This window comes from Anguilla anguilla, chromosome 10 (assembly GCF_013347855.1).
Source record: "Anguilla anguilla isolate fAngAng1 chromosome 10, fAngAng1.pri, whole genome shotgun sequence".
Lineage (NCBI taxonomy): Eukaryota > Metazoa > Chordata > Actinopteri > Anguilliformes > Anguillidae > Anguilla > Anguilla anguilla.
Genome location: NC_049210.1, coordinates 47,067,506 through 47,092,295, shown reverse-complemented (window position 1 = coordinate 47,092,295; position 24,790 = coordinate 47,067,506). Strand labels below are relative to the sequence as shown.

Sequence of the window (24,790 nt, the reverse complement as noted above, 5' to 3'; positions counted from 1 at the left end):
GCTATCCAGATCTCTCTATATTTGAAGGATATTTGGCTAATATCGATCGTGTATTGTGAGTCGTGCTGCGGGGGTTATGTTGAGCGAGAATGGCTAGTAACGTTAGCAGCGCGGGCCAGGGTCTCCCTCGCCGGAACGGGGACGGGCTGCTGCCAGCGGTGGTAGTCTGAGCACTCCGGGGAATATGGAGAACATGTCAGTGTCGCAGGGAGTGACATTTTTCGGTAAACAGCGTCGAAGTCAACAACCGTAAGATAAGCGCCAGCTAACTGGCTGGTTAGTCATCGAATGCCGCGAGCTTGGAACGACGCCCTGGCTAAACGCGCCTGAGTTTTGGTTATCAGACTGAATCCAACTAACGCGAGCTTGCTGGCTAGCTATGTCTGCAATGGCTGACACAGCAACACGGCTAAAAACACCCCCCTCCACTACCCCCTCCTTTGCACAGGCGTAAACACACTGACAGCACCGGGTGTGTTTATTGTAAACAAACGCATGTTTCACGGAACCACCGTTAGCGTGACGTTTATCTTATGAAGAAGCGTTGGTGTTAGATCGATTACTTAGCCATTAGGCTTTTTTAACCCTGGATACATTGTATTGGTATTATGTTTTCAAATATGATCGTGTTTTTGTTGCTGCTGTCTAACAAAAAACAATTAGCGCTCGTCAATTTTGCTACCTGATCGCAAAAAATGAATTCCCTCTCAGAGCCCGAGGCGTTATGGTTAGATTTGTTATTTTTTTTCTCCTGGCGAGAAAGCAATGCGTGTGTGCTCATCGCCTGATGCTTCCCACTTGTGTGCCCAAACAATGTCACGAACGCAGTGCGTGTCTCCTGCAAGGTGTGTAAACCTCAGCAATGTGGAATTCAGTTCCATACATTCCACAAAATGCTGCGGGGAGTAGTGATGTTTACTGTAGCGTTCGTAAACGTCAGTGCTTGATGGAGGTCCAGGTTTAGTTGGACTGTGGTTTATCCTGCCTTGTCAACCCATCGCCGATCCAAGGGAAAGGGCATGCATTTTGCACTGCACATAATGCGCGTTTGGATGGGTATTTCTCTTTCTATAAGTTATTAAATACTGATTTAAGTGCAGCAATTGGTCCTTTAAACCATTCCCCCCCCCCCCACCCTAGAGATTGTGAAGCGATTCATGTCAGTTTTATACCTTGATGTATAAGAAAATACAAGATTGTGTCAGAAAGCATACTTGGCATGGTAGTAAGCTAACTGTATTTATTCAAACCATGTTTTCTATAATGCCAAGCAAGGTACTAAATGTATAGTATTAGCGCTGGAACACAAGCTCAGTCAAAATGATAAACACAGATGTGTAAACAGCACAGCCATAATGATGCAAAATAGTGGACCTGCACAAATCCAGGGCCTACTTTCTTGGCAGAGAGTATTTTTGATGTTATCTTGTTTTTAGAATTAATTCTGGGTTATAAACACTGTTTACATTTTGGCTGTGCTATCACCTGAAGTTTGTGTTCGCCGTTCTCACAGTTTATGACCAGGATATGTTTTGAAGTTAGCAGACAGGGCTGTGATGATTCAAAATATGGGTTGTGCCTTAGAGTCGAATGGCAATTCAAGTATAGTGCCTCGATAAAATCCTTGTTGAAGTACATGTACCTTATAATTCTGTTTGCCTCCTTTAGCTTTATAAGTGTATGCAGTCTACCTTTACAGGTTTGAACTTTTTCTGAATAGATTCAAGCAAGTTTTATGTTTTATCATGGGTTGGCCTTATCAGAAGTTAAAGAAATGCGGTGTGTACTGTAAGTTGACAAAATCTGAAAGTTTAGCTTTAATGAGTTGCTCGAAGGTTAGGGAAAAGCGCAATTGCAGCAAGACCGAATGCTTCCATTAGACTCGGTTTAGCTTTCTCTCTGTCCGATAAACAGTGCAGACGCATTTCTCTGTCGTGACTCATTTGTGACCTAGTTCTGATTTAACAAATTAGTCTGAGATAAATGCTCCCGTTTATGGTAATGAAGTAAACAAAACCCGTTTCATTTCGAACCCGGCCCCAGTTGAAGACCTGTCTTTATTTCTGCTACAGTGCGCTTTTGTTACGGTGTTAGTGTTGCGCGTTGTTCGCCCGGTCGGAGCTCCCAAAACGCGGATGCTTCTCGATTATGGAAATTAAATGTCCAGACGGCGGTCATTTCTGGTGCCCGGCTTCATGATTGTCCTGTCCTCTCCGAGCATGTGGCGTTGACAGTTGAGCTTTATTTCACGCACTTCGGGCGGAGACGAAGAGAGCGAGGTCACGCGGCGTAGAGCAGTGCGCAGGGTAGCCAGGGCACCGAGTGGGTGGCGGGAATGATGCCTGTATTGAGAGATGAGAAGGTAGTCTAATCTGGTGAGTCAGAAGAACGAGGTGCTTTCTCTCCTCCCGGCGGCCTCATTTCCACAATCGTCTGGATAAATTCACAACAATAACAACAACAGCAGCGGCAGCACCATTAATACCCCTGAAAGCATCAGAGAGCAGTCAGCCGTTTTCCAGACATAACGGGTGTTTTTTTATTTTTTCCCTCCTCCCCTGCCCGTGGGAAGCGGAGAGCGCTCTGTTTGCGGCTCCCGCGGTCTTTCTCCACCGCGCCGTGAGTGCGCCCTGCAGCATCTTTCTGGCGTCGTGCCAATCCTCATCCTCGCCGTTGCTCCTTGTTTACGTCCCCGGTTACAGCGGCGGGTTCTTTCCCCCGGTTCTGACGGTCCTGTTCAGCGTTCTAGAACCCTGACTCTGGCCCCTCCCTACACCCTCGCCCCCGCGGTCTGGGCACATTGCATTCTGCCGCTCTTCTGCAGTAATGATAGCTGTCCCCGTGCACAGACCACAATTTCACTGACTTGTCCCGATTTCCTCTCTGCGTGGTGTGTCGTACAGGCTCAAGAATACATGCGTTTGAGAACCGTGCATGGTTCTGAAGAAGTTTATCATTCCAAGTGGCAGTCCTACTCGGATACTGACTTTAAGAGGCAATACATCAAATACAATCAAGAACTAATTAAACCAGACGCTGGTGAATCCACTGTTATTAAGCCTGGAGTATCTGTTAGCAGATGTGTGTTTAGCCTCCTTTGGACAGGAATGTTTCTGATCATAAGTGCACCCTTTTCCACCATCGCACCCAGAACCAGGTAGGACTAGAACTGACTAGAACCGTGCACCAGTACTGACAAGGTTCCAGTATGGCCTTCATTCTATTACCTTTCACAACATAAGACCCCTCCCACTTTCATTCAGACCCAGCCAATCAGATAAGGGTTCAGATATTATTATGATGTTGAACATTCTGCTGGATTGGATGATGTAAAGTTATTACTGGAAAATGGTTTGTTGCTAATACTAAAGTTGTCTTTGATCTATTAGCCTAATGTACAGGGAGACAGAGAGCTCCTGGCTTGCTAGCATCGTAAAATAGCTATTTGTTAGAAAATATTATACAGCCTTTGCTTACTATACACATTCGGGCAAGATCACCATTAAGTGTCTCCACTTGCCGAGACAGTGAGTTACACTAAGTGGTTGTGTTGTTTTGGTTAATCCTGATACTGGCTAAGCGATTTTAAAAAAACAATATATAACACAGATGGAGTAATGTAGATACACTGCCCAGGTTCAATTCAGCCAATTCTAGCTTTTGTTATGAGGATAATCGCCATGGTTCTGTGCTGGATGTGTATTGTTTAGCTTTAAACATTTGATAGTGAAAAATAATCCGCACCTCAACTTCGCTGTTCAGCCTGGCAGCCATTTTGTGCCAGAATGCCAAGTAAACATGAGGTGACACGAGGGAGGAATTATTTGGCAGTTATAATAGGCAATGATTTAATGGCCAAATTAAGAAGGAATTTAGTAAGAAGACCTCTCTAAATATTTATTTCGAATTTGTATAGCTAAGTTGGATGCCAACTTGACAGCTTTGGTAGGTGGATAATTGTGTATTCCATAAGCTAAATTGATAACTGGCTATCACAGTGTCTCAGGGAAATTGAACAGTATAAAAATAATATCTGCTTCCTAATTATTTGTTTTGTATGGTTCACAAGTCATTAATTCACAAATGTACTAATTTATTCTATAACCTCAATTATGATAGCATGCATCACTTACAGCTATACCTATTTGCTGTAATGCCCAGGCTGTTATGCAACCAAACGTGGTTTAAATGTAGTAAAACTGACCGTCTTCCTCAGCAGTGCTGCTTTTGTGTACGTTCAGTAAAATGGTGCCCATTCGGGGGGCCGCAGCCGTACAGTGACGTTCCCCTGCAGCTCGTAGGCTTGAGTCGGTGTGCTGTCAGGGCAGGTGCTAGCCTGCTTAGCTAGCGCTGCGTTAATGCTGCAGAGGCCTCCGGCTTCCCCCTGTACCGGCTGCTGTGCGGAGTGAAAGAGGCTGCTCTGAGTGAACCAGGCTCTTCTCTTCCCTCACTGCGGTTTCCCGCCCGAACGGCGGCTTCTCTGCCGTTTCAGACAGTGTCTCCGGTGGCCGCCCCTCGTCTGACATGTTAATTTGGTGTTTTGGGATCGCTCGGTTGAGGCTGCGTTCCAGAGAGCGGAGTAATAGCGCTGTCCTGATGGGTAGAATCGCGAGCGTGGGCGTAGTCTGCGTCACACCGACGGCTTGATTACCCGGGGTCAGAGGTCACAGGCAGGGAGTGCATCATGGGTGTTACAGAAAGCCGCTCCAGCTGCCCGGGGAACATCAGACAGGAGAAAAGCCCTGTTCCGCTTAGACCACTGGCTCTCTTTCAGGGGGAGGGGGGAGGGAGGGCAGGACGTGGTGGTCGGGGTGGGGATCCCTTCACTGGAAGATGAGCCTCCTGGGCCTTTGACACCAGTGGATGATTTTAGCAGGCTTATCCTAAAAGTTAAATTTGATTCTGTCGTATTCAGCGAAGCGTTCCGCAGCACCTCTACCCGCTCTCGCGTGGGGGGGCGAACGTTTTGGTGTTTTAACCCCCGTATGAGTGCAGCGAGGGTCATTTCGGTCTTGTTGCATGCCAGTGTCTACCCTACTATGACCAGGAGTCCCATTCAACAGGCTCAAAGATGAAAACCACGCCCCCCCCCCCCCCCCCCAAACTCGGTCTGAGGCGATCGCGGCTGTCGTAAAAAACAGATTGTCATGGTGAACTTTGGTTTAGGAGGCCTGTGGGTTTGGGAGGCTTGCCGATGAGGGTACCGCATTCCCCAGCGTGCCCGTACCCGTCTCCGTCCGCGGGAAACCTGGAATTCAGCGCGGCGGGGACTCTGGGATATCAGACAGACTGAGAGGAGGAACCGGAACACACTCCTCTGACTGGCTGCTGAAGTGGCCGGGTCAAACAAGGGCTCTCAGCGCTTCCATTTTAGCTGCATTTGCTCCTGGAAATTGATGTGTTGCTAACTGCAAAAATAATTTAGGAGCACATCATTTAATTTGGATGCATTAGTGCGCTCCTGAAATTTTCAATTTAGTATTGCATGCGCAACGTGGGAAAATATGTTAGCGTGGAGCCCTATCAGCAGTGCAATGTCGTTATGACAACAAAAAAGCTTGTAGCCTGTATTATATTTTCGGTGACAAAACATACACCAGTCCTTTGAACAAAGACGTTTGTTTTTATTTATCGAAGGGTTCTTTCGGTTTTGTGCTGCCTGCTGCTGAAGTTAACTGTGCCAAATCAGCCGTGGTATTAAGAAGCTGTTATTAAGAAGCTGACTTCCTTTTCCAGATTAGTGAAGACTGCAGCGGGTCACGCAGTGCGTGCGCTGAACGCTGGAGCTGCTCTTTAATGGAGAGGAATGCTTAAGTGCCTGCCTTGCCTTCCTTGCCAATGTGTAGATGCCTCTGTGCAACAATGTGAGTGTATGTTGCCAGACGTCTAGCCAAGCCTGGCCAGTCCAGAGAGCCGCCTCATCAGATGATCAAACAGTGTGCCCACAGAACAGGGCAGACCAGGGCATCTGTTCCACATCGGCTACCTTTAACTTTCCCCGCGTCTCCATCCCACTGTGCAGATGCTAATCCCAAGGGATTAACTGCCCTCGATCAAGCGGTTGTTCTGTAAGATTAAGCACCGTTTTAATTCCCCTCATTCATTTTTCACAGAGCCCTCTGACAACCTGCGTGAGATCCTTCAAAATGTGGCCAAACCCCACGGAGTCACCAACATGCGGAAACTGGGACACCTGAACAACTTCATAAAGGTACTTATGTGACGGCTGTGATGGCCGCCAGCGAGCCACAGCTCTGTGTGTGGAGCAGTCGCCATCGCCGCCAGCGAGCCGCGGCTCAGTTTGTGGAGCAGTCGTGTGATTATGGCTGAGCAGGTGATGGGAGCAGTCATCTGTGTGGCTTGAGTGCTGTAGAGTTCTTGAGGTTTAGACCTCCACAGATGAAGGCCATTTTGTGCTCTTTTAATAACCCAAGGGGCTCAGAAAGAGGTGAAATTGACAACCAAAATGGCAAAGCAGACTGCACAGCCTGCTGGGGAATGTAGTCTGTAATACTCTGGAATCCAGGAAGAGCTGATTCGGAGGTGGTCAGGGTCTTAAGTGACATGTCCATGGGCCAAAATATACACGAGACCTGTGCAAGTATCTAATCATGTTTGCTGAGTGATGTAAATATATCTATGTAAATATGTAAGTTTATCAGTTTAAACCTATACATACGGTGAATGAATTGGTCATATGTAACCTTTGAGATGGATCCACATCCACCTGAGCAAATCCTTGTATACCTCTTTGATTCTAACAATGAACTGTGGATGCCCTGGCCAAATTCTGCACTTTTCAAAGGGCAAAGGCCCACACTTTACAAATTACATGGTTGAAACCGAAAAGTGCTGGCTCCATGTGGGTGTGTTGCTGCTTGGAAGATGTGTCATGTTTACATTTTGCATAGCCGATGAGACAAGAGAACACATGATGTCCTCGTGCCTCCCTGAAATATCTCAAGTAGGAAGAACGAGCTGGGGCGGGGGAGCAAGAACATGAACGAAAAAAAAGCTGCACTGTCCTTGACTAAACCAGGAGCGTTTGTGCCAATTAATCTTTTTTGAGCAAAATTCTTGTAAAATGCTTCTTGTTCCTGTTCATGGGCATTGTAAGCACATCCTTGTGGAGACACACAGACAAAACAAATTTTAAAAACGTGTTCCACAAGGTGCAGGGGAAGTTCCTGAAAATATTCCAACCGAATGGTGCATACTGATGAAAGAAGCAAGCTGTCATGTAACAGGATAGGTTTATTTTACTCAGTTTTTGATTAGGTAAATCTTCCAAATTTGACCAAAATGGTGTAGTTCTGTAAAGAACTCCAACTCTGATTGTTTTTCTTTTCAAGTGCAGCAGCAGCCAATTGCAGACGTGGATTTAACTGCATCTGTCATAATAAATATACTGATACTGATAACGGCCGAATTGCCATGAAATTTGCTGTGCACATTATTGTTTTGAAGAGTAAGAAACCTATTGAGTTTTGTGACCCCATGACCTTAACTCTAGCGCCACCATCAGGCCAAACATATCCTGCAAAGTAATAACTGGATTGCCGGGACATTTGCCTGGGCGCAGGTCTGCACTCTGCTGAGCAGTCTTTTTAGTTTTGTTTTAGTTTTTTTAGTTTAGGATTTGTGAAGGCGGACAGACTGTTATGGTTCTGTGCCACACCTGCTGTTTCACTAATAAGTGGGTGCTTCAGGAAGCTGGAACCCTTTAGGTCTCTGTGGCGAGAATGACTGCATGCAGCCACCAGACGTGACCTCACACAGCGTCAGCGTGTTCAGCCCAAACGCTGCTCAGCCGTGTTACGCGTGTTCAGCCCAAACGCTGCTCAGCCCAAACGCTGCTCAGCCGTGTTCAGCCCAAACGCTGCTCAGCCGTGTTACGCGTGTTCAGCCCAAACGCTGCTCAGCCGTGTTCAGCCCAAACGCTGCTCAGCCGTGTTCATCCCAAACGCTGCTCAGTCGTGTTCAGCCCAAACGCTGCTCAGCCCAAACGCTGCTCAGTCGTGTTCAGCCCAAACGCTGCTCAGCCGTGTTCAGCCCAAACGCTGCTCAGCCGGAGATCCATCATTTGGACCTCGTCATTGAGAGGCTGCTTAGGCCTGATGAGGCAGAGACTGCTCGAGCCGCCACCTAAATCAGTCACTTTGTGGTTTGTTTACGTTTTTAACATTTCTGTATGGCGCGTAATTTGATTGCGCTGTTTACCTCTGTATTTATCTCCATCATGCGTGTGTGTGTGTAAGTGGGTGAGTGGGCGGGCACGTGATTCTGTATGTTTGTGTGGTTAGGATTTGCATTCTGTATCTAGAGGGAGGAAGAGGGGGAGAGAGAGAGGGATGGAGGGAGTGAGAGGAAGAGAGAGAGTCCTGCTATGTGGGCAATGATGTGAGTTCTTTTGCCAAGAGCAGCCTCAGGCTCCTGGATGTAAACAAACATGTCCTGTCCTTCCTCAGCACAAGGGAACAGCAGAGAGAGAAGCCTTAGCCTCTGTCCTTCCTCAGCACAAGGGAACAGCGGAGGTGATCAGAGAGAGAAGCGAGTTAGAGAGAGAGAGAGAAGCGTGTTAGAGAGCGGAGCGTGTTAGAGAGAGAGAGAGAAGCGTGTTAGAGAGAGAGAAGCGAGTTAGAGAGAAAGAGAGAGAGAGAAGCGTGTTAGAGAGCGGAGCGTGTTAGAGAGAGAGAGAGAAGCGTGTTAGAGAGCGGAGCGTGTTAGAGAGCAGAGCGTGTTAGAGAGAGAAGCGTTGGCCTCTTAGACCGCACAGTCATCCTGCGTACTGAAGCAGCAGGGCTGGCCTTTCTCTTTCCAAGCTGCTGAGGAGGACCGTTAGTCTCAGTTCACTTCTTACGTACGAGTTCAGTCCTGAGCGGGTTTCAGCTGCATAAACGCTCCACTACGAACTGTGATGCATTTTATTTCCTGAAGTGATTTGTCTTAATTCCAAAAGCACAATGTCAGAATGGAAATGCCCTCCCCATTATTATCTCGTTGTATGTGTTGAGTTGCGTGCTCACGGTGAAGACAGGGAAGCTGGACATTGTGTGTGTTACATTGTGTGTAACGCTATCTTCCCTTTTAAGCAAACCCGATTGTCTCTGTCCTGATTGTGTCTGTGATATAAATAAAGCCGATCTACTGTAGTGCCTTAGCACACCGGGGATGAAATGCTATTACATCGGAGGAATGGTGCTGATTTTCAGCAAGCAGAAAAGAGGTAAATTGTGAGAGTGAAACTAGTTTGTTGTTTTAAAAATGCGGTTGTGTAACTGTTTTCTCTCTCCTCCAGCTTCTTTGCAGCATTGGTCACTGTGAGGAGAAGTTTGGGTTTACATATGAAGAAATCATAATCTGGTAAGTTTTTGTCATTTGCAGAAAATGCATTGACGACATGCATCAAGATGTCTGGTGTCATTGACATGTTGAAGTGTATGCGTGCGGTGAAATCTTTGGCTCTCCCTCATTGGCTCTCCCTCTCTGGCTCTCCCTCATTGGGATCGCCCTCTCTGGCTCTCCCTCTTTGGCTCTCCCTCTTTGGCTCTCCCTCATTGGCTCTCCCTCTCTGGCTCTCCCTCTTTGGCTCTCCCTCATTGGCCGTCCCTCTTTGGCTCTCCCTCATTGGCTGTCCCTCTTTGGCTCTTTTTCATTGGCCCTCCCTCATTGGCTCTCCCTGATTGGCCGTCCCTCATTGGCTCTCTCTCACTGGCCCTCCCTCTCCGGCTCTCCCTGATTGGCTCTCCCTCTCCACAGCCTTCGGCTAGCGCTGCTGAACGAGGCGAAGGAGGTGCGTGCAGCGGGCCTGCGGGCGCTCCGGTACCTGATCCGGGACAGCAGCATTCTCCAGAAGGTTCTGCGGCTGCAGGTGGACTACCTGATCTCAAGGTGAGGGGCTAAGTACTGGCCTGCTGGTGGAGCAGGCCTGTCCGCCATTTTGGCTCTTCATTTGCCTATTGAGTTAAAAAAAAGATATATTTTTATGAATGACCCTTCAATGATAAAAAGGTAATGTTGACAACAGCAGTATTAATATTTCATTGGAGTCGTGTGTGTTGATGAATGTACGCTCACACGCTGTACTATGCAGACGGTTTAGTCAACAGCCCAGTGTGTGTTTGTGTGGGCGGGGCGCTCGCTGGTGCGGGCCTGACGGTAACAGGAAGTGAACAGCAGATCAGCTTTCATTAGGATCAGCCGCCATCTGAAGGGCGAGTGTGTGCGCGGATCGTCCCCGGTTACCGTCAGCGGTGAGAACGCGGCGCAGGGAGGGGCTGTGCGTGGGGCCTGTGTCTCTGAGGCTCTGTGATCCCGGTTGGAGGTGCGTTTAGCTGCAGCGAGTCCCAGAGCCTGCGTTCACAGCGAGTACGCGAAGCCGCTGGCACAGTGAACCCGCCATTTGCAGTGTGTCTGAAGCCGCAGGCACCGCCAGTGAGTGCCGCTGCAGTCGTGATGAGTTCATGCAGCCATCTTTGTAAGGTCAGCTCACGTTGGCTGTATTTATGAAGCACATTTGAAAACAAAATGACAGTGACCAAAGTGGTGTACTTCTTTTAGAAAACAATAACAAATGTTGTGGACATGAAAGTCAGAACTCAGTACGAACACAAAGCACAGAACAGCACACCACAACACAATGGACCTCATGGAGACTCAGAGCCAGGGAGTAAAGGTGGGTCTCAGGCGGGATTTAAAGTTGTCGATGGCGGAGGGGGGTGGGGGGGGGGGGGGGGGGGGGGGGGGGGGGTGGGGGGGGGGGGGGGGGCAGTGCAAATGACTAAACACACCATCAGCCTGAAGCCCTAGCTGAGCCCATGGAATAGACAGTAACGTTTGGCCTCCTACACACTGACATAAAAATATATTTCAAAAGCTGTGTCAGCTCCTCAAATCCACACTGTCAGGGGTTGCGAAAACGTTTTAGTTTAAAACCCTGCAGAACAAGGATTACAAACATTGCCAAAATCCTTCAGTGGTAACCCTTGACTGGTAACTGTAAGTGAATAAGCGTACAGAGTCGATTGCTGAATCCTTCCTGTAGAATCATTTTTACTTTTGCATCGTAAATAAATGCTGTGGAATTTCATTGGTTGTAATCGTAAGATCCGCAAGAATTTCAAACAACTTCCCAGTTAGTTTGACAGTTGAATATTTAAAATTTAATTATGATTAGCATATTTTTATGTCTATATTATGGCTGCCGATTCTGGTTCAGCTTGGACGAGAAGGAGAAGTATTTAATCAGCATCATCTTGTTTCAGTGTTTTCGTGTCTGTGACGTGATGCGTTGCATCTCTGCAAATGCTTGGAATGCGGCAAATTGATCCGTGTGGTTTATTCAATGTTTTTTTCCCCCCCAAAAATGTAAACGTTGCTATGGATACCAAGGAAGGCTGAAAGACCGAATCCGCGGTCAGGGAAGCGTGCTGAGTGGAGCTCATTCCAGGTTTCCAAAAACCAAAGAGTGCGCTCCAGCAATGCGTACGGACAGGTCAGGGTAGTGGAAACCCCCCGGCTGAAACATGTCCGAAACTAAAACGAAAACAACCCTTCCAGTGTGTACGAGGCCTAGGTGACCGAGAGATGGAATATGGGGCAGAGCAGATCAGAAATGTAAGAAGGTGCCGACCAATTCAGTGCGTTAAAAACACATAATTAAACCCACTCTATAACTGACTGGGAGTCAGTGTTGGGTGGTCAGTGCTGGAGAAATGTGATCTCTGTTTCTGGTGCTCAATCCGGAGCCTAGCGGGAAAATTTTAATTGGCCGCTGGCGAAACGTCGAGACGAGGATGAGACGAAGGCAAGTGTGACTCGATGAATCCTGAGATGAAAGGAAAGGCTTGACTTTGGCTGTCGCTCTCAGCTGAAAGAAGTTGCCTTTCGCAACAGAGTTTATCTGTTTTTCAAATGTTGGAGTCGAGACTTTTTCAGCATGTGAGTTAATGTATGAGGAAAGCGAGCCTCGGCTATCAGAGATACCTCTGATAGATAATCTCAGTCTTGCTTTCATTAAGCTGGAAAAAAATTATTTGCGGTCCAGCATTTGATGTCCTCAAGGCGACCAAAAAGGGGCTTCAGAGAACGTCTGTGACTGGATTTCAAAGGGAGGTGCAGAAGATTATCATCATCTTAGAAATGAAAGGAGTCTTGTATTTCAGAATGATTATAAACCCCCGGGGAGCATATATAAAGAGAAAAGAATGGGACCTAAAGTGGACCCTTGGGGTACCCCACAGGTGATGGGAGCAGAGAATGAGAAATTACTAGCATTGACAGAAAAGGTTCTGTTCTTAGGATAGTAAGCAAACCATATAAGGGCTGTGCTCTGAATGCCAACCCCATGCTCACAACAGTCAGTTACTACATTGTGACTCACCATGCAGTCAGTTAGTAAATTGTGTCATTATATTATGAATAAATTGACCAGCTGCTCTGACTGTGCTCTGTGAGGAGGGAGTGCCTCAGTAGTGTCGGTGTGGGGAGCAGGTGTGTAGGCATCTGAGGATGTTCTGGCAGTGGAAGGGTTGATTAGGTGAGACAGGGATGCGAGGTCTCGGAACCAAACGAGGTTGAAGTGGCATCGAACGCAGGCAGACATCCCATATTTCAACATCACAAACAGGAAACCCTGAGGATAGAACAAGGCCAAGTGTGTGACCAAACTAACCGAGGGTTTAAAAGAGCAACAGTATGAACTTTAGAACCACCAAGAATTCCCGTCAGATCTAGACATGCCTGAAGACAAGAACTGGGAGAATTCCTGAATAAAGTCCTTGTTTGGTAGGGGCTAAGCATCGGATTTGACGATTCCACTTTTAAGGAGTTGCACCCCAAAACTGGAATCAATAGATGGCAGTTGACCCGATTTTTATAAATAGAAGCTTAATCCCCCCAGCAGTCCTGGGGGAGGTGAAGACGTCACGGTCAGTGGGAGAAAGTTCAGCAAAGGGCGGGGTTAACTCACTCAGCGTTGAGCGAAGGCTCAGTTACGCGTAGGAAATCCAGACCACGGGATTCTAAAAGAAAAATCATTCGGGATGAAAGTGCCCGTGCAGCGGCGGGTGGAGCGAGTGTAGTGGTTGTCACGGTCCGACTGTGCGGTTGCCGTGGGCCCACGCAGCTGTAGTCACGGCAACATCGTGCGGCTGCCGACCTGTTGTGGTCCTGTCAGTATGCAAAGCTGCATTGCAGAGTCTGTAGCACCTCTTATTCACGGATTTATTGTGATTATTTTATTTTTGCTTTATCAGAGTGTGCCTCTGTTCGTGCTCACGGTTGGGGAAAAGTTTTCAGTCATCGGGATGGTTTCTCAGCCAAGATTCAGCCAAGATTCTCCCCTCTGCTCACTTACTGGCTGTGATTTCCTGTCTCGAATTCTGGAAAGGCCCCCCAGTAGGCCTTTAACCTTTGACTTTGTTTACTGTGTGCCCCCCCCCCCCCCCCCCAGGTGCATTGACATCCAGCAGAGCAACGAGGTGGAGCGCACGCAGGCACTGAGACTAGTGCGAAAGGTAAGCTGCTCTCTCTCTCTGCTCTCGGTCAGTTCAGGCCACACCCCTCTAAATAGGAAGCTCTGAGTGCCAGCCAATGAAAGCACCCGCAGTTTGATGATTGCTTAAAGGGACAGTTCACCCAAAAATGAAACAAAGGTATGTTTCCACATATCCACTTTCTATCCATCCAGATAGTTTCGCTGAGATTTGACGAGTTTTCTAGAAGCAGTTGACCGTGACACAGCAGACCTCTGTAGACCCGTGTGATTGTGCTTCTCAACGCTCCGAAAATCATAAAGGCTCAACAGCAATGTCTGTTCCCACGGTTACTCACGGAAATTATACACAGCTTGATTTGTGCTCTGGTGAATCGAGAACTATTTCTTTTACCAGAGTACGTCAACTGTGTGTGTCAGAGCAAAGTCTTGTGCCGGCAGACTAGCGTGAAACTTCAGTGACGTGACGTTGGCAGAACTCAGCCGTTTCAGTGGGGCAGCTCGTTAGCGAACGTGTTTATTGGAGCCCTTAACAGCTCCGTAATGCATGGTTGAGATATTAACGGCCGTTTTGCTCTTTGACATAAATTGCACCCGTTAATATCTCAACCATGAATTTCGAAGCTGTTGTGTATTTAAAGGAGATTTGACAGTCGAATGCAGCCAGGAGAGCCGTTTCACAGTCTCACGGCTTTCACAGAAGAAGATGAGTCACCCTTCATCCTTGCTCAAAGTTCTTGGAATGTAGAGACGACCCTGAGATGCAGATTCCTGCCCTTGTGTTAGGAGTGTGTTCATGGAGTGATAACACCTAAGATGTTGTCTCTCTTTAAGATGAGGGATTTCACTGGTCAGCCCCCCGAGTTCAGTTTAGAGTCCCGCGCCAAGCTGGCTGGACGAGCGCTCACCTGCTGAGCGGGACTACCGGCTGGCCAAGAGTCTGGTGAATGTTTGTGAAGGCTGTCTCCTTATCTCTGGGGGACAGAGTATTTATAGATCTTTCTGTCGTTTACTGTAAATGCTGCCTTGGTCCTTCTTGATGGGCAGTGTGCACATCATTTACGGATTTATGTGTATCTTTGCGGACTGAAAGAAACAATCAGCCTTTTTGTTAGCAGAGTATAGTTTTGATGCTTGGATTAGTGTGTTTGTAGTTATAATAGTTTCAAAGCCTGCGTGTTTACTCTTGTTATGAGTATTGATTTTGTGCTGTTGCTGCCGAACAGGCGAACAGTAGCTTATTTTAAGTTTAACTCTGTGTGGTACTTTCTGAGGGCCAGTGTTTTCTCAGTTTTGCTAACACTGGTTTCATTATGAATTGTTTTGGTGGGCTCGCTTTGGTGCCTGTGTGGGGACGCTCTTGGCGGAAGTGCAACGGTGTTGTGGTTTTCAGTCTTTGCATATGTGAGCGCGTGTGTGTGTGTGTGTGTGTGTGTGTGTGCACCTAGTGAGTGTGTTTGTATGTGTCCTGTTTGACTGGACTTCCTGTTTCAGAGCAGCTTGTTTTGATAGAGGCTGTATGAGAACAGCAAGCTCTCGCCACACTGACAAACAAGCAGCTCTCCTGTGGAGGCCACTGTGACACCAACACTAACTGTGCAAAGAGCCAACACAACCAGTGCTGCTTAAAAAAGCCCCTCTGCATTCTCACGGGGCCCTTCTCCTCTCTGTTTATACATGGGAAAGTATGAATATTTCAGAATACTGTCACTGCTTTCTAATTACTATGAAAAGTTAATCATTTGAGACCCAATATTGAGAAAAACTTAAAGAGAAATCTCTTAAAAACCTTAATGAATGAGCGTGTGCAAAGAGCTTTTTAGCATGAAATATATTTTGTGTGTGAAGTAGACGGGATATTGAGTGATTTAGGATATCAGTGTGGAGAAAACGGTCTGTTAGCACAACATCCAATGTGTCCTTCAAACCCTGTTCCCCCCCCCCCCCCCCGCCTCTCTGCTGCCCCCTACAGATGATCACTGTGAACGCCCTGCTGTTCCCCAGCTCGATCACCAACTCCCTGATCGCCGTGGGCAACGACGGGCTGCAGGAACGAGACCGCATGGTCCGGGCGTGCATCGCCATCGTCTGCGAGCTCGGTGGGTGCATGCACACGCGTGTGCGCGTAGCATAGCGTAGCACGTTAGCTCGCGAACGCAGATCGCCTCGCCCTGTCTTTACCGTTCAGAGAGAGAGAGAGAGAGAGAGAGACGTTTTTACGCACACTTGGGCGGTTAACCCCACTAACGAGATGTCTGCTAATTAGCGTCAGGGCCGAGCGCCTCCCCGATGAGGGAGAGTGTGCAGTTATTTTTGGGTCCGCTGCAGCCAGAGACACGTTTGCTAATAGCCTTTCTGTGAATGCAGACAGATCGGCGTTTCCCGTCTAATTAACCTGTGCACCTGTTCCGGGTATTAGAGTTGGGTTGGCAACAGAACCACTGATCGAGGCTGAAAATGTGTTGGAACGTACAGATGTTATCATTTTGTCTTTATTAAAAATTAAAAGGTTGTCAATATTTCAATACTTACTCCCTAATTGAGTTGAGTTAAAATACTGGACTATTTATGATTTATCACAAAAAAAATCTGTTTTAAGTGAAATTTTTTCATTTGCCAAAGCCTCAAAAGACAGGAAATGAAACTGATCAGCCCTAATGCTAACATCAGCCTGAAGGTGTGTCAGCACAGATCTTCGACAACTGCTCCAGCCTGTGGTGTATGTGTACTGTACTTCAAACAACATGCACTCACCAGTGGGCTGATTGCTTAAGATTCCAATCTCTTCTCAAAGACATACGCTGCTGTGCTTAGTGCAGTATCGTTGAATTATCTGTTTGTGTTTTTCTACTCCAGTGAAAGCACTCTGAGATACAGCCGTCTTAAGTAATAAACGGTAGTTGATTGTGTTTCCCATGCTCTGTGAGTGGAGGCAGGGCCTTGTGGGTTCACTTCGGGTCTTTATTTCGGGTTTGTCCCCCCGTCCCGCAGCGCTGAAGAACCCGGAGGTGGTGGCCCAGAGGGGCGGGCTCAGCACCATCCTGAAGAACGTGATCGACTGCCAGCTGAGCCGGATCAACGAGGCGCTGATCACCACCATCCTGCACCTGCTCAACCACCCGCGCACCCGCCAGTACGTGCGCTCCGACGTGGAGCTGGAGGTAGGAGCCCGCGCCATCCCGCCCCCCTCGCCCCCCCCCCCTCCCCCTGAGGGGCTCCACAGTCCCGGACCCCTCGCCCCCCTGTCCCCCTGAGTCGCCTGCCGTCCCGCCCCCCTATCCCCCTCTTCCCCTCTGTTTTGGGGTTGCGGTGTTTAATTGAGTCATTTTTTTAGTTTTTAAACGATGCCCTCTGAGGTTGCTCTTGCGTTTACAGTGTTGTGATGCTTCCTCTGTTTCGCAGCAAATCCTGGCGCCTTACACGGACTTTCACTACAGACACAACCCGGACACGGCGGAGGGGCAGCTCAAGTGAGTGCGCGTCTGTGCTGGAGGGGCTCTGCCTCTCAGAGTGTGCGCGTCTGTGCTGGAGGAGCTCTGTCTCTCAGAGTGTGCGCGTCTGTGCTGGAGGAGCTCTGTCTCTCAGAGTGTGCGCGTCTGTGCTGGAGGAGCTCTGTCTCTCAGAGTGTGCGCGTCTGTGCTGGAGGGGCTCTGTCTCTCAGAGTGTGCGCGTCTGTGCTGGAGGAGCTCTGTCTCTCAGAGTGTGTGTGTCGCTGCTGTTTGGGGCGGGCCGGGTCTCACGCCACGCTGTGTGTTTTAGGGAGGACCGGGAGGCGCGGTTCCTCTCCAGCAAGATGGCGATCGTGGCGGCCTTCCGGTCCTGGGCAGGTGAGACGGACCGCCGAAAGACCTGACGAGTCGATCACCGATCCATCAATCTGCTGCATGCTGTGCTGTGCAAACTATCTGTTCCTATTATTATTATTATAATATCAAATGTTTATTTGTATTAGGATTAATATTATAAAATCATGCATAGACTGTGTCTCCATCTTACCCTTCAGTAGTGGTTAAAGTGCACAAAGTGAAAGTGTTTTGTCTTTGGCCGTTGAGTCTCTTTATTGATCGGGTTTGTCCTTGTAGACTGTTACCCAACAGGATGTGTTTTGATCTTTGAGATTTATTGAACTGTTTTCCTGAAGATTTATTATCCAAACCAGCTCACGCCGTGGCGTACTGTATGGAAGTGTTGTCGTGACGATGGCGTGCCTCGCTCATGCTCAGTAGCACTGGGTCAGAGTGAGCACAGGAACAGGAAGAAAAAAATAAACTAGAAATATACAGTTATTATTTGCCATATATTTTAACGCTGATGTGCAAAACTAAAATAATCTTGTATCCTTTCCTTCTGCATCCAGGAATCATTAACCTGTGTAAAGCGGGAAACTCCGGAATCCAGTCCCTGATTGGTCTGCTCTGTATACCAAATATGGAAGTGAGGGTAGGTGCAGTACGAGTGTGTTATATGAGGTCATACACACAGCGGCCAATGGAAGGCTTCCAGCATCCCGGCCCTGTGTTTGAGTTCATAAACGCCCTCTGAGACTACAGCTGTCATGTCTCCTGTATAATAAGAGCGCGTAATGGATTAAATGATTAGGTAATGAGTGTCTCTTCTCACGGGGTGTGTGTCACTTCCTCCCACAGAAAGGGCTGCTGGAGGTGTTTTATGAAATTTTCCGGCTCCCTGTTCCCGTGGTGACGCCCGATTTTATTGAGGCGCTCGTCAGCGTTGGTAAGGAGCGTCTGTGCGCTCGAGAATTTACGCCTTCATTTGACCTCATTTTGGTTTTGGGAGTTTTGGGGAATTTCTGGCTTCAGCTGAGCAACAAAGGAGACAGGAGTGTGTGTCACACTGATTGAGAAGCTCCACCCCCAGTGTAAAATCAGTACCTTCTTTTACCACTAGTTGGTGCAAAATGCACAAAAGAGTGAATTTACTGAAGAAATAATAGCCTCTGTAAAGTGTTCTCTTTGATGTTTTTATGAAAAAGTTCTATAGATACTCCATTCTGCAGCGCTATGTAACATTTTCCATATTTTAATCTGTGCATTTTTGTAAACTTTGCGCTCGTAGATCCCAGTCGATTTCAGGACAGCTGGAGGCTGTCTGACGGCTTTGTGGCGTCGGAGGCGAAAGTCATCCTCCCGCATCGGGCGAGGTCCAGGTAACGCCACCTGGGGAGAACACTGGGGGGGGGGGGGGCTGTGAAGCATTCCCACAATTCCTGTCTGTGTTCAGGGTGTCTTATAAAGCCTTTTTATCAGGCCGCTCTTCATCTCTGTGCTTTCTCCCCCCATGCGCAGACCGGACCTGATGGATAACTACCTGGCCTTGGTACTGTCTGCCTTCATCAGCAGTGGACTCTTAGAGGTAGGAGCCTCGGCCACAGCACCGCTCACCTGCAGACACACAGCCCGTTAGCCGCTCACCTGCAGACACACAGCCCGTTAGCCGCTCACCTGCAGACACACAGCCCGTTAGCCGCTCACCTGCAGACACACAGCCCGTTAGCCGCTCACCTGCAGACACACAGCCCGTTAGCCGCTCACCTGCAGACACACAGCCCGTTAGCCGCTCACCTGCAGACACACAGCCCGTTAGCCGCTCACCTGCAGACACACAGCCCGTTAGCCGCTCACCTGCAGACACACAGCCCGTTAGCCGCTCACCTGCAGACACACAGCCCGTTAGCCGCTCACCTGCAGACACACAGCCCGTTAGCCTCTCACCTGCAGACACACAGCCCGTTAGCCCCTCACCTGCAGACACACAGCCCGTTAGCCGCTCACCTGCAGACACACAGCCCGTTAACCACTCACCTGCAGACACACAGCCCATTAGCCTCTCACCTGCAGACCCAGTCCTTTCTTCTTTTCTGAAATATGTTCTGAAATAAGGGCGTGTGTCTTCAGCTGAATGAATGTCCTGAAACCCTGTCCCCCCTCACTGCAGGGCCTGGTGGAGGTCATCACCAGCAGCGACGACCACATCTCCGTACGAGCCACTATCCTGCTGGGAGAGCTCCTGCACATGGTACTGACCCGTTACTGACCTGTTACTGACCTGTTATTGTCCAGTAACATTTACTCCAGTGTAATGAACTCCAGTGTAATCCAGTGTGCTGTCCTCTCTCTCTCAGGCCAACACCATCCTCCCACACTCCCACAGCCACCACCTGCACTGCCTGCCCACGCTCATGAACATGGCCGCCTCCTTCGACATCCCGCAGGAGAAGCGAATGTGAGTCCTCCCGCCCCCCTCCTGCTCCCGTCCCAGTCCCCGCTCCCCATCCCGCTCCCCATCCCGCCCCCCTCCTGCTCCCGTCCCAGTCCCCTCTCCCCGTCCCGCTCCCCATCCCGCTCCCCATCCCAGTCCCCGCTCCCCATCCCGCTCCCCCTCCTGCTCCCGTCCCAGTCCCCGCTCCCGATCCTCCATCACCCACGCCGTTCACTGACGCCGTCCCCCCCCCCCCCCCTTTCAGGCGTGCCAGCGCGGCCGTTAACTACCTGAAGCGCTTCCACGAGAAGAAGAAGCGGGGGCCCAAACCCTACAGCCTGTACCTGGACCAAATCGTCCGCAAGTCCTTCGCCCCGCACTACAGGAGAGACCAGCACGTCCGCGCCTTCAAGGACATCTACGTCATCAAGGTAGGGCCCGCCCACCGCCTGTCCCGAACGCGTCCCCTGTCCTGCAGCATTAACGGGACGGGTCACTTTCTGAACTTCAGTCCGGTATTTAAATATGTTCAATTATGTCTATTTAAATATAGCTACTGTTATAATGTTTGACATAAAAGGATGCGTGTAGTAAAGAGTGTGCTATCACTGGTGTAATTGAAAAGTGTTCTCATGATATGGAAGAAAGATTCTCAGAAATGTGATATTTAGAAAAGTACCGTCAGTCAAGAACATACACTACGTACTGCAATATCTAATGGGATATCAATATCAATATCTAATATGTAATCAGATTATGGGCACTTAAGATATTTACCTGATACTTGTGCCTTTATAGTCAACCCGTTTTCAAGCTTCCTAGGTGATCTCCGCAGGGCTTTGTGTTCTGTTTGATCTCTGTACATTTGGACTGAAGTTAATGACTCCTTGTATTATCACAAGTCTTGGACTCTTCAGTTTTAACTGTTAGCTTTTCTGAAGGGTCGGCGCCGATGGGCCGCTGGTGCTGGGGAGGGACAGCGCTCGGTAAAGTCCTTCTGATGTTTCTGGGACAGCCCTCACAGGAGATGTACCCGTTGTGTTTCTAGGACACTGAAGAAGCACTTATGATGAATTTGAGAGACAGCCAGATCCTGAACCACAAGCAGAACCTGGAGTGGAACTGGATTCTCATCGCGACCATATTAAAGGTGAGCGCAGCCCCACCTGGGCCAAAATTTCAGGTAATATTCATAATTTACAAATGATGCTGTGATCCTGTAGTAATGGATCACTGGACATTTCACCACTTACAGTTCATCAAGCTTACTGAATTTGGGGAGCGGAAAAAAACGGTTTTGAAACACGTTGTTGACTTTTGTTTGGTTTTTGACTGGTTTTGGCTTTTTCCGTGCAGTGGCCGAACGTTAACCTGCGGAACAACAAAGATGAGCAGATACACAAGTAAGGAAGGCTGTTTGGTTTCCATTTGAAAAATGAAAAAAAATTGCAGTTTACAACTGAAACAAATGATAAATAGCAGTGTGTGTTGATTAAAATTTGTGTTCATTTGTGTTCACCCTGGCTGAGGCCGTGTCATTGGCCACCGAGCCTGTCTGAGGCCATGTCATTGGCCATGAGCCTGTCTGAGGCCGTGTCATTGGCTGCTCTCTTATCGCCCGGCTGAGACCGACGGTGTGTCTGTGGTTATCGCGGCAGGTTTGTGCGCAGGCTGCTGTACTTCTACAAGCCCAGCAGTAAGCTGTTTGCCAGCCTGGAGCTGGACCACAGCAAGGCTCGCCATCTGACGGTGGTGGGGTGCCAGTTCATCGAGTTCCTGCTGGAGTCGGACGAGGTGAGGCCGCTGTACACAAGCTCACGCTCACTCACCAGCTCCTGCTTGCTCACGGTGCCAGGGAAACGCTCCCGGAGGTTTCCGGAAAGTCAGTGAGAGCTGATGCCCATTTCTGTTCCCCTAATGGCCGTCTCTGTGCCCCTGCCCGGGCAGGATGGCCAGGCCTACCTGGAGGACCTGGTGAAGGACATGGTGCAGTGGCTGTCCTCCTCCTCGGGCCTGAAGCCGGACCGCAGTCTCCAGAGCAACGGGCTGCTCAACACGCTGAGCCAGCACTACTTCCTGTTCCTGGGCACGCTGTCCGCCCACCCGTCCGGCGTGAAGATGCTGGAGAAGTGCAGCGTCTTCCAGTGGTGAGCCCCTCGCTCGGGGAAGAGCAATAATGATGATTACAGACCTGCGTCTGGATTTCTGAACCGAGTCTGTTCTCCTCTGCTTCTCTCCCTCAGCTTGCTGAACCTCTGCTCCCTGAAGAACCAGGACCACCTGCTGAAGCTGACCGTGTCCACGCTGGACTACAGCCGCGACGGGCTGGCCCGGGTCATCCTCTCCAAGATCCTCACCGCCGCCACCGACGTAAGGCGCTCGTTAGCGTAGGAGCGTTTGGGTCCGTGCGGAAAGCGCTCGGCTGTGTTCCCCTCTCTTTGCATTGCTGCAGTTTGGTAGCACTCTGAACACTGTGAACTTGCTTAGAGAGATAGAGCCATTCACTGTATTGAAAAATTCCCTATTAGCCATATTGGTTTACTGTTATACTGTATGTCACTGTATCACTAGCCTGTACGCACCAGAACTAAAACTTAGGATTCAACCTCCGTTATTCCAGGCTTTTAACCTCTGGCGCTCTTGTCTCCCCCTTGTGGTTGTATCCAGAACTGCAGGCTGTATGCCACCAAGCACCTGCGGGTGCTGCTGCGTGCCAACGTGGAGTTCTTCAGCAACTGGGGCATCGAGCTGCTTGTCACGCAGCTGCACGACCACAACAAGGCCGTCTCCATGGAAGCGCTCGACATCCTGGACGAGGCCTGCGAGGATAAGGTGGGCGTGGCTCTGAACGGGGGTGGGGCGTTGAGCGTTGGTCTGAAAGGGGGTGGAGCCTGGCGTTGGGGGGTGACAGCCCTGGAGGGGGGGTTTGAAGGGAAGCACATCTCTAGGACGACCAGGTCTTCTAAACGATGGTGTTTTGGATAGGTTACAGGAAGAACAGCTTCTTACAATAATGAGATGTTTCATTCAAAAGTGGTTCTTGAATCCATGGTTTTCTTTCACCAGTGAAATAGTGAATAAAGCCTTAATCTCAGCTATTATTCGGATAGGGTCCTGTCTATGGTAGCCCCTCCGCCCCCCCCAGTCGCCTCCAGTAGTTTCACCCTGAACTTCAGTAACATGTCTCTGATGCCTGAACTTCAGTAACACGTCTCTGATGTTCATGTTTGCCGTTCCTGATGTCATGTTTTATTGCTGGATTATGATGTCATTGCTAATGGGTTCCTCCTGCCGTTGTCATGGCGATCTGCAGGCGAACCTCCACGCGCTGATCCAGTTGAAGCCGGCTCTGTCCCACCTGGGCGATAAGGGTGTCTTACTGCTTTTACGGTGAGCCTACACTGGTGCATGCTGGGAGATCGGATGATCTGAACTGTCCAGCATTTTGCTTCCCCAATGTATTTTTTGTATTGAATGTTACATTTAAAGCTACTATATCTAGTGAGAATTCATAGCATTACATTCCCAATTATGAATCAATGTTTGTGGGCATGTGTGGTCTTACCCCATCCTGGCGTTTCACTGTTTGCTTTAATGAGCTAAAAACATCGCAGGTGACTCCAGAAAGCGTTAGTTCACTCTTCAGGCTCGTGTAGTGTTTCGGGCTGTCCTGTAGGGTTCAGTCAGGCCCAAGCTTTCAGTCACGCAAGCCTCCGTTCCCTCCAGGTTCCTGTCCATTCCAAAGGGCTTCTCTTACCTCAACGAGCGAGGCTACGTCAGCAAGCAGCTGGAGAGGTGGCAGAAGGTAGGCTTTCCTCAGACAGCAGAGCTGTGTTTCCCCCGCCCCGTAGGCCTGCTACACCCTGCTCTCTGGGGCAGGTACGGAGCTGACAGACCATTGGCTCTGGTCTCCATCTTTAACTCATGCCAGAGCCAATGAAAAAAGCTCCCTGTGTTTTCTCACTGAGTGATGTAACAAAACAGAATATGTTCTACATTCTGCAGCTGCTCTTGTTCCAACCTGCGTTTATTTTATTTACTGTTTCGCACAAGGCCTCTCCTGTCCTGTGTAACTCTCTCTCTCTGTCCCCCCCTACTCTCTCTCTCTCTCTTTCTCTCTCTCTCCCTCTCTCTCGCAGGAGTACAACCTGAAGTACGTGGACTTGATAGAGGAGCAGCTGAACGAGGCGCTGACCACGTACCGCAAGCCCGTCGATGGAGACAACTACGTGCGGCGAAGCAACCAAAGGTGTCCGTTCGTTTCTTTGTGCTGCAGGAAAACATCTTAAAGGTGTTCCCGTGCGTGTGCTAGCGTACGAGTGTACCCGTGCGTGTGCTAGTGTACGAGTGTACCCGTGCGTGTGCTAGCGTGTGCTAGCGTACGAGTACGAAGGCCAATCAACATTGGCCGTAACTTTGACTTATAAATTAGTGTTTGGATTTTCCTGGAATATTTTGAATGTTGCACCATTTGTTGTGTCGGCATGTGGTGTTATTTTTTACAGCAGCAGCTCGACTCAGCTGCTCACAGACAGGCTTTTAAAGGGTTATGAATGCAAATGAATGCAAATATCCTTTTTTTCCTTCTATGTAAACATGGTTTGTTGAGTTCCTTTAGGGATTTGCTGAAAACAAATTGTGTTTGTGACGAAAAGTATCAACACCTGCATTTATCCATTAGCCTGAGTTAAAAGAAAGTGTTGATTAAATCTCTGTTGACTGTTTCCCTGACTTGTGTCTGTTACAGGTTACAAAGACCAAATGTTTATCTTCCTGTGCACTTGTATGGCCAGCTGGTTCATGATAAGACAGGCTGCCACCTACTGGAATCTCAGGTAACTGCATGTTTGAACGTCAGCCAGAAATCTCTCCCCTGTGCTAGACTTTGACCACAAGGGGCGCTGTTTCTACCAGAAAAATGCTTGCAAATGAAGTAATAACAGGTCTAATGCTGTCTCTACCCCCCCCCTGCAGAATGTGGTTCCAGACCTCAGCTACACGGTGCGCTCGCCAATGCTCGACAAGTGGGAGGGAATCAAACAGCTGAAGGCTGCACTCTGGGCCCTGGTCAGTACC

At 49.0% G+C, this 24,790-nt stretch overlaps 1 protein-coding gene across 1 annotated transcript in view; it reads left to right on the top strand.

Annotated features, from left to right (window-relative positions):
- rictora (RPTOR independent companion of MTOR, complex 2 a) overlaps positions 1–24,790 on the top strand; it is a 36,531-nt gene that overhangs the window by 685 nt on the left and 11,056 nt on the right. Inside the window, 26 exon segments of the mRNA XM_035379028.1 lie at positions 6,114–6,211; positions 9,299–9,363; positions 9,760–9,891; positions 13,454–13,517; positions 15,468–15,594; positions 16,487–16,656; positions 16,898–16,965; positions 17,255–17,322; positions 17,853–17,935; positions 18,142–18,229; positions 18,572–18,662; positions 18,802–18,868; positions 19,451–19,531; positions 19,638–19,738; positions 19,980–20,145; positions 20,763–20,864; positions 21,071–21,117; positions 21,373–21,508; positions 21,662–21,861; positions 21,958–22,084; positions 22,382–22,546; positions 23,028–23,104; positions 23,441–23,519; positions 23,854–23,963; positions 24,462–24,549; positions 24,689–24,781. Coding sequence (XP_035234919.1) covers positions 6,114–6,211; positions 9,299–9,363; positions 9,760–9,891; positions 13,454–13,517; positions 15,468–15,594; positions 16,487–16,656; positions 16,898–16,965; positions 17,255–17,322; positions 17,853–17,935; positions 18,142–18,229; positions 18,572–18,662; positions 18,802–18,868; positions 19,451–19,531; positions 19,638–19,738; positions 19,980–20,145; positions 20,763–20,864; positions 21,071–21,117; positions 21,373–21,508; positions 21,662–21,861; positions 21,958–22,084; positions 22,382–22,546; positions 23,028–23,104; positions 23,441–23,519; positions 23,854–23,963; positions 24,462–24,549; positions 24,689–24,781 — 2,693 coding nt within the window.